This window comes from Ursus americanus, chromosome 1 (genome assembly GCF_024610735.1).
Source record: "Ursus americanus isolate L20-20 chromosome 1, mUrsAme1.1.p, whole genome shotgun sequence".
Taxonomy (NCBI): Eukaryota; Metazoa; Chordata; class Mammalia; order Carnivora; family Ursidae; genus Ursus; species Ursus americanus.
This window is the reverse complement of record NC_142127.1, coordinates 22,737,294-22,751,186: the sequence shown is the minus strand read 5'-3', so window position 1 is coordinate 22,751,186 and position 13,893 is coordinate 22,737,294. Positions and strand designations below refer to the sequence as shown.

Here is a 13,893-nt window from a genome sequence, read left to right as displayed (position 1 = left end):
TGTGAGAAAGAAAAAAGTGAGAGAAGCACATGTGATTCTAAGCAATACGCAGTAAAAACCAAAGTCCTTTGTGTTCGAGAGATCCTTGAAAAAATATATTTAAAAAGAGGTATTTTTGAGAAGATAATATCAACAGGGAATGGGAGAGATGGCTTTATTTAAATGTTTTCTAAGTTATGATTTGTTATGGGAGATATTTTTAGGAATATTTATTTCCCTAATCATTTCACATGTTTATAGGAAACTTCTACATCATGCTCAGTTCAAAAGAATGCAAAGCACTTGTGAAGAATATAAAGAAGTACAAGACAGGATCCTTGTTCTCAAGAGCTTTCATCTCTGGATAAAGAGTCAAAATTAGTACAAGTGAAAAGAAAGGGAAAAGCAACAATTAAATATAAAACCATGTGATTCTGTCTGTAGACAGCTTAGCGTCAGTGAGAAGGAGGAGACAATGTGGGATATCCTAGTCTGAAATACTTTGTTGAGGGTGGGGTTCTACTTGTGCAATGAAGGGTGACCCTAGTGGAATTGTGTGCAGACGAAGGTGGGGAAACCAACATAAGTAAAAAATGGAACTATGCCTGTTTTCTTCATAGCACTAATAGAAGTTTTTAGTTATTTTCTTTCCTATTTTTTTTAAATTGCGATAAGAACACTTAACATGAGGTCCATCCTCTTCACAGATTTTCAAGTGTGCAATACAATATTGTTAGCTACTGGCACAATATCGTATAGCAGATCTCTAGAATTTACCGCTTTTGTATAACTGAAACTTTATACCTGTTGAAGGGCAACTCCCTATTTTCTTCTCTCCCCAAGCCCTGGCAACACCATTCTATTCTGTTCCTGAGTTTGACTAGCTTAGATACCTCATATAAGTGGAATCATGAGGTATTTGTCCTTCTCTGACTGGCTAATTTTACTTAGCGTGATATCCTCAAAGTTCATCCCTGTTGCTGTATACGGCAAAATCTCCTTTTTTTTTTTTTTGAAGACTTAATTTTGTTAGAGTTTTAGGTTCACAGCAAAATTGAGAAGAAAATACCGAGATTTCCTATGTACCACCTGTATCCTTACATTGATACCCTCTCATTATCAACATTCTCTACCAGAATATTTCCTTCGTTATTAAGACTGAATAATGCTCCATTGTATGTATATGTCACATTTTCTTTAACCATTCATCCTTCAATAAGCATTTAGGTTGTTTCTATATCTTTGCTATTTTGAATTATGCTGCAATTAACATTGGAGTGTTAATATCTCTTTGATAGCCTGACATCAGTTTCTTTGAATATATACTTAGGTGTGTGGGATTGCTAGGTCATGTGATAGTTCTATTTTTAATTTTTTGAGGAACCTCCATACTATTTTCTGTAGTGTCTCTGCCATTTTATTTACCCAGCAGCAGTGTGTGCAAGGGTTCCAATTTTTCCGTAACCTTGCTAGCATTGTTATCTTTTTTTTTTTTTTAATCCTAGCCATCTTCACAACTGTGAAGTGATATTTCATTCTGGTTTTGATTTGCATTTCCTTGATGATTGGTGATATTGGACATCTTTTCATATATGTGTAGGCCATTTGCATGTCTTCTTTAGAAAAATGTTTATTCAACTCTTTTTCTTATTTTCAATCAGGTTATTTACTTATTTTTTGCTGTTGATTTGTAGGAATTAAAGTTGTTTCTTTCCTGTTTGTTTATGTATTTATTTTTCCATCACTAGAACATAAGATCTATAAAGGCAGACGTTGTCTTTCATTTCCCACTATCTAATAGTACTTTATAAATATAATAGATACCCGATATTAGTTGAAAAATGAATGAATAAATTAATATGGTGAGGTGATAAGAGTGGATTAAATGCATGTACTAGAGGGAAGTTAGAAAGACATCTTAGTAGATAGAATCAATTCAGATTATGTCATGATACCTGGTAAGAAATTTTAAATTTGAGGCTGCATATAATTAGGAAATTTGAAAAATCTTGAGTAAGAATTAGGATTGATGAACAGTATGTTTTTAGAGGACAGCAACAACCTAGAACAGTTTTTCTAGTATATCTATGGTCGTAGTTTCATGCTGGTCACTAGTGAGATGCTGTTATCTGAGCGTTTATAGTCTTTTCTGGGCACAAGTTTCTTTGGTCATTATCCTAAGGACATGGTTCTTTCTGTTCTGCCTCTTCTCCCATTTATTTGACAACTCTGTACTGCCCCATTAGAAGCCAACTGGTTATCCTCAGAGACTTTTTACATAGACAGAGCATGGTTTTGTGTTACTTCTAGAAGCTCCTCCTGCCCTGAAACTGTAATCTAGATTAAGTTACATGGCCACCTCTATTGACCAGGAGGCTGGCAAAAGAATGTGCTTGGCATTTTGAATGTTGGTCTGTGGAAATTATTCTTCTTTAACAGAGTTGACAGGGAGGACAGTGACTTTTGGGGTAAGGAACATGGAGTCTGACATAGGTGGACTACCTTCTAGTGGTTAGGGATAAAGATGTTTTTTCTTTTCTTTTCTTTCTTTTCTTTTCTTTCTTTTCTTTTCTTTTCTCTTCTTTTCTTTTTTTTCCTTTCTTCTTTTCCTTTCTTTTTTCTAGTCAAGTCTAATTTTTGCAATTATGAATAAATCTGTAAAAATCTATGTGGAAGTTTGTGTGTGTGTGTGTGTGTGTGTGTAGACATAAGCATTTAACTCCTTAAATACCAAAGAGTAGATTGCAGGATCATATGGTAAAAGTATTTTCAATTTTGTAAGAAGCCATATTTTCTTCCAAAATAGCTGTACCATTTTACATTCTCATCAGCAGTGTATGAGAGTTCTTGTTGCTTCACATTCTCACTGGTATTTGGTGTTGTCAGTGTTCTGAATTTTAGCCATTTTAATAGGTGCTTGTGGTATCTCATTGTTATGTTACTTTGCATTTCTCTGATGGCATACGATGTGGAGCATCTTTTCATATGCATATTTTCTATCTGCATATCTTCTTTAATGAAGTGTCAACCTTTGGCCCATTATTTTAAATTGGGTTATTCATTTTATTGTTGAATTTTAAGAGCTCTTTGTGTATTTTTTATAATGGTCCTTTATCGGATGTACCTTTTGTAAATATTTTCTCCATGTCTGTGCCTTGTTTTCTAAGTATTGATATTTTCTTTTGCAGAGCAGAAGAATTTTAATGAGTCCATTTTATCAATCATTTATTTCATGGGTTATGTCTTACCCAAAGTCATCTAGGTTTCTCCTGTTATCTTTTGAGAGTCTTACAGTTTTGGATTTTACATTTAGGTTCATATTCCATTTTGAGTTAATTTTTGTGAAGGGTGTAAGGTCTGTATCTAGATTCATTCTTTTGTATGCAGACACCCAGCTGTTCTGGCACCATTTGTTTAAGAAACTGTCTTTGCTCCATTGTATTGCCTTTGCTCCTTTGTCAAAAATCAGATGACTGTATTTATAGGGGTATATTTCTGGGCTCTCTGTTCTGTTCCATGGATCTGTTTGTCTATTCTTCTATCAATACCACACTGTCTTAATTACTGTAGCTTTATAGTAATTCTTGAAGTTGGGTATTGTCAGTCCTCCAACTCTCTTCTCCATTTCATTCATTTTTGAGAAATACCTGCCACATACCTAGGTCTGAATAAGCATAGATTATCTGTCAGGTGTTCTTTCAAGTAAAGAATGATATTCTATGAAAAAATTAGCTAATTAAAAAAGAAAGGAAGAAAAGAAAAGAAAAGAAAAAAGGAAAAGAAAAGAAAGAGAGGCAAACCAGGAAATGGACTCACAGACTCTTAACTATGGAGAACAAACTGAGAGTTACTGGAGGGGTGGTGGGTGGAAGGATGGGTTAAATGTGTGATGGTTATTAAGGAGGGCACATGTAGTGAGATGAGCACTGGGTGTTGTATGTAAGTGATGAATCACTCAATTCTACACCTGAAACTAATATTACACTGTATATTAACTGACTGGAATTTAAATAAAAACTTCAAGAAAAAAAAAGTAGCTAATTTTTCTTGCAGCTTAAGAAATCTCATAAATACATTTCTTCCAGACAATTATACTTTAGCTTACAGCAGAAATGCTTTATGCACACTTCCCATTTTACCACACAGAATATTAAAAAGACATATACTGAAGGGTCAAGATTTAATAAAATTAATACTTTTTACTGTTCAGTTAAGGACATTCTTATGTAAAATTGACAGATTTTTTTTCTTTTTTCCTGTAAATGCATGGCAGAATCCAATGATTTCTACTCAGGTTGGTGATGCTGGCTATGTGACATTTTAGACTAATAGTCAACTTGTCTTTCCTTTTTTATCATGTTATCTGTTTGCTCTTTTCCTCTGTATTATGGAAGATTTTCTCAACCACATGTTTTTAATGTTCTAAGAATTTGTCTTTCATTGTTCCTTGTTACAGCATCTTTAATTTTTCTAGAACAAGACATGTACTTGAATGCCTTTGATAATTTTTAAAGATATTTTTGAATTATGTTTATGTGTCTTTATGTCTATCTTAGTGTTTACTTTTTACTCTACTGGCTTTTCTCATTGAACTGGAGATTCTCGTTTTCCCATAATGTATAACAAAGGAGAACTGGATGTCTATCATGGGTTTCCTCCTCCTTCATGAAAATAAAAATCTTTTTACTTGGTATCTTTCTGGAGAGGGGGTTTCTCACGGGGAACTCTGCATAGCATTGGATACCATGACTTGCAGATTTTGCTTTAGATGGGAGCTAGGGATCAGATTTTGGGTCCCTCAAATGTCAGAATGAAGAGAACATTATTGCAGGGAACCAGACGTCACATTCCGAACTTTTTGCTGAGTATTTTTAAAAAGAGCTATGGTTGTGTATTTAATTGAGACTTCTCTCAGTTGCTAACCCTCTGTAAATTCAGAGCAAGGGTTTGAGGGCATGGTGGTGGTAGGTGATATTACATATAAAAATATCTTCACTTAGTTATCCTATTTTTAACCTTTATTAGCACTCCCAATGTATTATTTACAAGCTGAAATCAAGGTCATCCAGAGTTCTGTGGAGAGGGATGACTTCCATTCTTCTATTTTAAAAATCACATTTTATTTTATCTTATTTTTATTTTTAATTGGAGTATAAAATAAAATTGAGAGTGGGAAAAAAATCATGCTCCAGTTTTCAACTTAGCCTATTTGCCCATTTTCCTATTTCCATTTATATACCATCTTTTATACATTACTCATATGCCCCTAATTCTCTTGTTTATTAGATGAGTTTATAGATGGGTTTTTCTGCTTTGTGTTTCTATATTTCTATCACAGTGACTTATTGGAAGAATTGAAAGAGAACACACATGTGTCCAGTCTACTGTACTATGCTGTACACCTTTTAATAAAGTCCCTACAGTAAGAGTCTTTACTCATTTTCTTCACAGGGAATTTCTCTGGTCTTATGTCAATGCAGGAATGTAAATAAAAAATGAATGGGCTACTCAATAATCTAAGCTATCTATATATATGTATGTATAATATATATATATATAATCAAGAGAGAGAAGACTAAACACCATCCATCAATGGAAGGGGACACTAGAGGTTAAATTAAAACCATGGGCTCTAAATTCAGGGCTTGTTCTATAATCTGGGGCTACTATTTATTGTATGACCTGAGGAAAACTCCTTAACCTCACTTTGTCTCAGTGTTCTGTAAAATGGTTTAATAATAGTAGTACTTACCTAATAGAATTGTTGTGAAGATTAAATGAATTAATCTATCTGCAGTGTTTAGAATTGTGCATTATACAAAATCAAGTTCAGTAAGGGATGATGATTGTTGATATCTGTATTACTATCCTTCTTGCAATATCTGAAACTAGGCTTTGGTTCAGTCAAAATATCGTAGAATTTGAATAAGAATGCATGTAATGTGAAGGTAAAGACTATTTTGTTTTCTCCATACAATTAAATAACCTTTAACTTCTAGGTAGAAATTGATATGGTCCCAATTGTCATTAATTAGGGTTTTCTTGAAAAGTCTAAATTGTTCAAAACCTTTATATTTATGAACTTTGTTTTGAATTATTGCCTTTCTTTAAAATTTTTAATGCACTCAGCATGAAGTCTTAGAAAGAACACAAGTTTTGGAGATAAGAAGTCCAAGTATATAAATTTGATTAAGATAGTTAATCCCTATGAATCTCAGATTCTTCATCTATAAAATGAGAATGGTAATAGATGCCTTCTAGTTTTGGTATGATCGTTGGACTAAAATAATAATAAGTCTATCATTTTCACCAGCATGCTAGCTTTCTTACGGTCAGCACTATTTTTTTGTTTTTTTTTTTTAATCTGTAGCACATTGCAGGGTCTCTACTAAGAGACATATTCAATACGTGCACTCAACAAAAAATATTCAATACATGTACTCAACACATACACTGAGCAGCTTACATTATTAAAATTTTGAAGAAAGGGGCATGAGCTGTGCAAAAAATAAATAAATAAAAGAGGTTCCTATGAGGAACTCAGTAGTGGGGAGTACTAATTATTAAAAGCTTCCATATTGCAAACAAATAGTACAGTCTTTTTTTTATAATTGCTGTTTGGACATTTGTTTGGATTTTGCCGTTCACTTACAGATATAATACAGTACTACTGTGATCATGTTTAAGTATATAAATAATATAATCTGAATTCCATATTAATTTGAATATGCATTATTTATATTGTGTGTGTTTTTCTTTTTTTTTAAGAAAAGGTAAGGCAAGAATCTCTAATTGGAGAGGAGGGAGGAAAATTTAAACTTTAAAATATCACTGTGGTTTGTATTTCTAAAAGAATAAAAGTGATTTCATCGTTTCCCTTAGAAACAGAGTTTGGGAATGTAACAAAAGAAATCAGGAAGTATTATACTTTAATAGCTGTTTATTATTATTTAATAAGATGATTATCTTTTTCATAGAAGAAATCTTTTCACTTTTATAGATAAGAAACTGTGGTGGGCAGACCAAAACTTAGCTCAGCTGGGAACCTGCAGCAAAAGAGATGGAAGAAACCCCACCGTCCTGAGAAATAAGACTTCTGGGGTTGTTCATATGAAAGTGTATGATAAAGAAGCACAGCAAGGCAAGTCACACTGTAATGAATTTGTGCCGCTTTGTGAATATATAATGTTCCTCTTTTCATATTATTTTCTCAATTCAACAATTGAAAGGTTTGTATTTTTGCTTCTAGTTAAAATAAAGGGGCGGGGGAGGCAAATGCTCCTTCATATTGCAGAAGAAATGCCTTTAACATACGGTATATAATGAACTTTCAAAACATTAGCAAGGGCTCCCAAGGAATCTTAATTTTTCAGGTCTTCAAGGAGCTCTTACCTAGTTCTTCATTTAAAAATGTAAGAATGAGAAAAAAAAAATTCCAGCCAAATATATACAGTAAGCCCAGAAACTGAATGAACGAGGGACTTCAAATGGACTATGTCAACGTAAGAATTTCACATCCAAAAGCACTGCATTGTTTGGCTCTAAGCATTTTGCTTTTTTGTTTTTGCTTGTCCAAATGGTGTGCAGTGAAATGGAGTGAGAGAACTAACAGATGGTTTACATAGGTGGACTTGTCACGTTGCCCAAATGGCAATTACTTTAGAGATGCCAGCCAGGACAGCCCCACACCTGCTAGTCCTTTCTTAGTTTTTGCTTCATGACCCATGACATTAGCAGAATTCTCTTCCTAGAAAAAAAAATTTTTTTCTGTATTATACTTTTTTACTTTAGTCTTTCGTATGAAAATCCTTCGCTTTGCATACTTTTCTTAGGAAAAACATTTCAAGAAAATGTAAAGGGGTTTTTGTCTGAAAGATTTGGGCATATAGACCAAAACAGAGAACAGTAGAGATAGAAATAGTGAACCAAGGGGATCACTAATTCTGAAGAGAGGTGACAACCACCAATCAGGCAGAGTTTATAGGAGATATGAATTGGAAACCATACCTACACATTCAGAGACAAAATGAGGACCAGATTCATGGTTGCCTTCCCTGCACAGAGCATAGGCCAAATTTTAGTATGAAATCATTCCTGAAATTTCATGAAAAAAGAAATTAAAGAAAATAATTGCTTTAAAACAAATCTATATTTGCTTACCTTGAATTTTTTTTTAATTTTTAAATTCTTATTTATTTATTTATTTATTTATTTATTTATTTATTTATTTTTAGAGAGGGAAGAGGGAGAAGGAGAGGGAAAATCTCATGGCAGACTCCACCCCTAGTGGGGTGGCCAACAGGGAACTTGATCTCACAACCCTGAGATCATGATCTGAGCCGAAATCAAGAGTCTGGGCGATTAACAGACTGAGCCAACTAGGCGCCCCTCTGACATTTTAAAAAAAATCACTGTATATAATAATGAACAGGAGCGTTTTCACTAACAATTCTGTAATGGAACATTTCTGTATCAAAATAAATAATTTTGCTGTCATTCAGGCCATGGGGAATAGATTATATAATTGAGAATAAAACACTGGTATTCAGTAAATAAATAAATTTTTGTCGATTTCAATACAATATATTTGCAAAGTATAAAAACTTACAGTACTATGATAAACTTTAGTTCATAGTCTTATACTTAATGAGATTATACCTGAAAACACATTAGAAAATACAACAGATGGAGAGATACATTGTTTCCAAATAGGACATTGAAAAACGTATTCATTTTTTTTCCAAAATATGAACAAGCACATGGTTTGTTTGACATTGTAAATTAATATAATTTATAGAGTTTTCCTAGATACAGTACCAATAAAGTTTATTGGAGGAAAAATTTATTATATTAAGTTTGGCTCACTTTTTTGCTCATGTTAACAAAATTTTCCTCATCTTGTAAAGGTTTGGTCCTACAGGTAAAGTTAGGTTTTTTACATATTGTGAAAGTATTACTAACTTGACAAGGACCTATAATACTTAGGAATTAATGGTATAATATGACTAAGCTTAAAATTCAGTGAAAATGCTATTTTTACTGAAAGAATGTGCTGATAAAAGCATCTGTATTAAAGAGAATCACATTAACAGAATCATGGCAGGTACCTTAAAAGCTTCATTAGTATGAAATATGAGCAATTTAGGATTATTTAAGGTGTTAACATTACTGCCTCTTTGGGTTTCAAAGTACAGTTAGCTACTTCATTTATCATTTTTGACATAGATCACTGGAGAGCTGAGACTCCTAGTTAGTCAAGTGGACTTTCCAGCTCCACTAGGGAATTGGGCATGAGGTTTGAACATTAGTATCATTGCAAAATATTAAGCCAAGCTAGTATTTCTAACTTGCTACATAATCACTACCTAAATTACTGTCCTTAAAATCACTCTAATATTTTTTCCTACATCAGTTCTTTATTTAATAGGCAACGATACTTACTGTAAATACTCAATTCATTTTTTTTCCTTTTTCTCTTCCTAACTAGTAGAGACTAAACAAATGATACATGAAATGTATGTTGTACAAGGTAATTGTTAACATAGGCTGATTTTATTATTTGTCAAAAATGAGTATGGTACAATATACTGCTATTACTGCAATTACATTTAAAAATGCACAGTTCCAAAAGTTCCATTTTTCTGATTTTTTAACATATGTTTGATATCATCCAGGTTATAGAACCCTATTTTTCTTTTTGTAATTTCATTCTCTTCCTGAATCTTTTTTTTTTTAACTTCAATTTCCTTGTTTCCCCTTCTCTCCATTTGGTGTTTCTTCAAGCTTTCTAGTTAAAGTATTTCTTGTCAATCTCTTCTCAGCTTTTCAGTCTTTATAGTAGTTGAAATAAATCTATATCAAAATGCAAATTTCCATAGCTTGGCATTGCATTAATATATGTATATGTGTTTTCTATAAAATAAAATATATATAAGGCCAGTACAGATTATTATAAATCTCCAAATAGAACTTTCTCATTAAAATAATCAGAGATCTGAAATTTCATCTTAGTATATAAGTCAGTTTGGGGAATAAATCAACTAATCTTCATTAGTTTATATAGGAGATAAAAGTAATCATTTCAACAGTTCAGGGCAACTCTAATCCTAGCATGTGGCCCTATATAGGATGGAGCTCAGCGTTTACTGAAATGGCAACTATAGGAAATGAGCAGAGAGTGTGGTAGATCTCCTGATGAGAAATCTCCCAAGTTGAGAGTATTTCACACTTCAAAAATGACAGAACTCACGGCAGCTTCAATTGAACAATTAAATCCCATCAGACTATCTTGAATTCACAAGATGAGAAGTAATGAGCTGCATTGGTATTTTGAATTTTCCATAGAGCGCTAGTGATATATATAGCTTTCATCACGCTTTGTAATTCTCACTGGATTTACTGCACTTCATATTAGAGCTTGAACATCCAGTAAATGGCACTGCATGTCCTAGAATAATAAAAATGTTGTAAAAATGGGATATTTAATGAACTTGCTGGGTAAGATTGTAAATTACTTAACGTCAAACTACCAGCTTTAATTAGCACATTGGGCCTAGTAAATTCAATGGAACATCTTTATAGAATGCCTACCTGTGATTACCTGACTAATATTTGTCATTGCTACTATGGAGGAATAAGGAGAATTAATATGCCAATTAATTAGATGACTCTTACAGGTGTGTTTTAAATATATTTTGGGAGAATTATGTTCCTAGGAACAGCAAAATTTATTTCCTTTAAAAAATTATTTAAAAAAATATATATACACCTCCTTTCTTTTAATGGCAAAATCTTCAAGTTGAGTTAGTAATATAATTTTACAGCTATTTATTTGACACATTTGGATAAAGTATTCTTGAAAAGGAAGTAACTGTAGATTTGAAGTGAAATATCATAATAAAAAGATTTCCTAGTTTCTGTGATCTTAAAATATTACAGAAGTCTGACAGTATTCATGACAAACCAATTTCACTTGCTCTTCTGTAGCTATGAATCTTCTCATGCATTGTCAATTGCTTTTTAAAAATTTTTAATTATTTATTTTAAAATTTATTTTTTGAGATCTAATCGACATATTATTAACATTGCATAAGTTTGAGGTATATAATGGGTTGATTCGATACATTTATATATTACAATATGATTACCACCTTAACATTAGCTAACACCTCTACCACATCACATAATTATCATTTCTTTTTTGTGGTGGGAACAGTTAAGATTAGTCTCTTAGTAACTTTGAATTATAATCAAAGTTTAATTGATACTATAAATTAATTATAGTATTGCTGTGTATAGTCACTATGCCACACGTTAGATCTCCATTTACTTTTTTTGGGAGGGCAGACTTCAACTGCAATATGCCACTTCAAATTATTCAAGATAATAAAACACCATTCTAATCACTATGAAGCAGCTGCATTTTATAAATCAACAAAAGCATAAATATTTGTTCAAATTATTGATATCAAATGATACTTTTTATTTTTCTTCAATATTTCTTTTGCTTGTTTTTCTTCTATGCAGGCAGCAATTCTTGCCAACTAAATAATGGTGGATGCTCTCAGCTTTGTTTGCCAACATCTGAAACTACAAGGACTTGCATGTGTACAGTGGGATATTATCTCCAAAAGAATCGCATGTCATGTCAAGGTATAAGGTCTTGAAAAATTTAATTCTGATGTGTTTACTTTATCGATGCAAATTTTAGGCAACAAAAATCAGTTAAAAATAGAAAAAAACAATATCAGCTTCTCATTAGGACAATGGTTCGAGTGCTTAGTCTCATAGACATAAGATTGTTATTATCTAAAAAAATTTAAGTATTACTGTTCTTTAAAAGTCATAATTAGTTATTTTCCAGAACTGCAGTTTATTATCAAACTTTTAACCAAGACCAGTAGAAACTATCTTCAACTTGAATAGGGAAGGGTTGAAGTAAAAAGCAGTGATTGAATGGTTACAATTACCGTTCAATCTGAATTCAGTTTTTCTTCTAATTATTTAAGAGAAAATACAAGAGAGGGTGTGGGGGCTCAGATTTGCTTAGCTGAGAAGATCACCGCCAAAGAAGTGGAACCTAAAACATCCATCTTCCTATTTCTTGTTTCATAGATTCTGGTTCGTAGTCCCAAAGATATTTGGTTCTAGAATGATCTTTTTATCCAACTATCATAGCTTAATTTTATTAAAAAAAGGTTTCAATCTGGGGTGAAACTCTTGGTTTTGGCTCAGGTCCTGATCTCAGGGTCATGGGATCTAGCTGGCATTGGGCTCCATGGCCTCTGCCCCTCCTCCCTGACATGTGCATGCCCATTCTCTCTCTCAAGTAAATAAATCTTAAAAAAGAAAAGAAAAGAAAAAAGAAATGAAAATGTATCTAAAAACATGTTCTGGTGTATTAGAAAAATTCATAAACATTAGGATGCAGACTTCTGGTAGTCAGCTTTTATGTATGTGCATATTTTAGGACATATTTTTGATGCTAGAACAGCAAGGTATTAGCAAATATTAAGTATGTGGTATGTTTTTAGTGTTCAAAATGATTTAAGAAGACTACCTTTATTAGAAAAATAACAGTGATATAGCTATCTAAAATCATATATAAAATCAAAGTTTATTATCATATATAAGCAATAAGATAATTGGGCATTAGAAAAGAGGGGGTGAATTTTGGTTGTGAGGACAGGTAGGTTTTCCAGAATTATCTGCCTCTGTGTTTATGAAAGTCTGGTTCCCAGACCAGTAGTGCCATCATTACCTGGAAACTTTTCAAAAATTCAAATTATCAGGCCCCTGGGATGGGGGTCCCAGTAATTTGTGTTTTAACAAGTCCTCTAGGACACTCTGATGTATACTCAAGTTCGAGAGCCACTTATCTATATACCTTTCAACTAGTCAGAAGGGGAGTGTGCAATTAAAAATAAAAAAAGGCTAAGAAATATGTTTTATGAAAAAAATTAAGAATGTTCAAAATAATGCTAGTAGAATGATTTTAATTTTAAATATTCACTTGGGCTTCCCCTCCCCCCCCCCCAATTTAGGTATAGAGTCATTTCTTATGTACTCTGTTCATGAAGGAATCCGGGGAATACCTCTGGAACCAAGTGACAAAATGGATGCATTGATGCCTATATCAGGGACTTCATTTGCTGTTGGGATAGATTTCCATGCAGGTAAATAGCTTTTTATTCATAATTTATATATGATGTTTTTACTTGATTTATTATACATGATGGAAATATAACCTTTCCCTCTGTGCTCTGATAGTCATGATGAGGAATAAGAAAGCAAATTAGTAATGAAATTTTAAGCCTAATACAAATTGTTCTAAATATGTTTTCCTGAAAAAAAAAAATCAAGTAAAAATTTCCTAAAGTGTAGCATTTGAAATGCAATTGCCTTAAAATGCCATGATTGGCATTTGGTTGCTTCATTTTATTTGTATTTTTTTAAATGACACTTTTACTTTTATTCAATTATAGATATAAATATATACAAAACATTTTGATTGATTATATACTTAAAACATAATCTAAATTAAAATATTTCCAGAATGATTATCTGTTCTAATATAGGTAGTAGCACATGAAATCCAAATAACAAGAAAACAATTATAAATGCTGTGCCATTTAAATTACTTTTGAATATGGTATGTATCGTTTTGGAGTCAGATTTTACCTTATCTTGTTTTAGCAAACAGTGAAAGAAAGCAGATCGGACACTAACATTTTCCTGTGGCTAATATAAATGTATGATTGGAAATTGATGGATGGTAGACACTGTCCAATTTATTGAAGTAAACATGTTTGTGTGTGTGTGTGCTAATTGCTAAATTCAGACATAGTATAAGCATTAGATATGCTTCTGGAATTTCTACTCAGATCTACTATTCTACACTTGTGGCTCTGAACT

At 32.4% G+C, this 13,893-nt stretch overlaps 1 protein-coding gene across 1 annotated transcript in view; it reads left to right on the top strand.

The window, feature by feature from the left end:
- Positions 1–13,893, top strand: part of LRP1B (LDL receptor related protein 1B) — a 576,984-nt gene that overhangs the window by 83,219 nt on the left and 479,872 nt on the right. Inside the window, 3 exon segments of the mRNA XM_087859483.1 lie at positions 6,980–7,124; positions 11,510–11,631; positions 13,023–13,154. Of these exon segments, the coding sequence (XP_087715609.1) occupies positions 6,980–7,124; positions 11,510–11,631; positions 13,023–13,154 (399 nt within the window).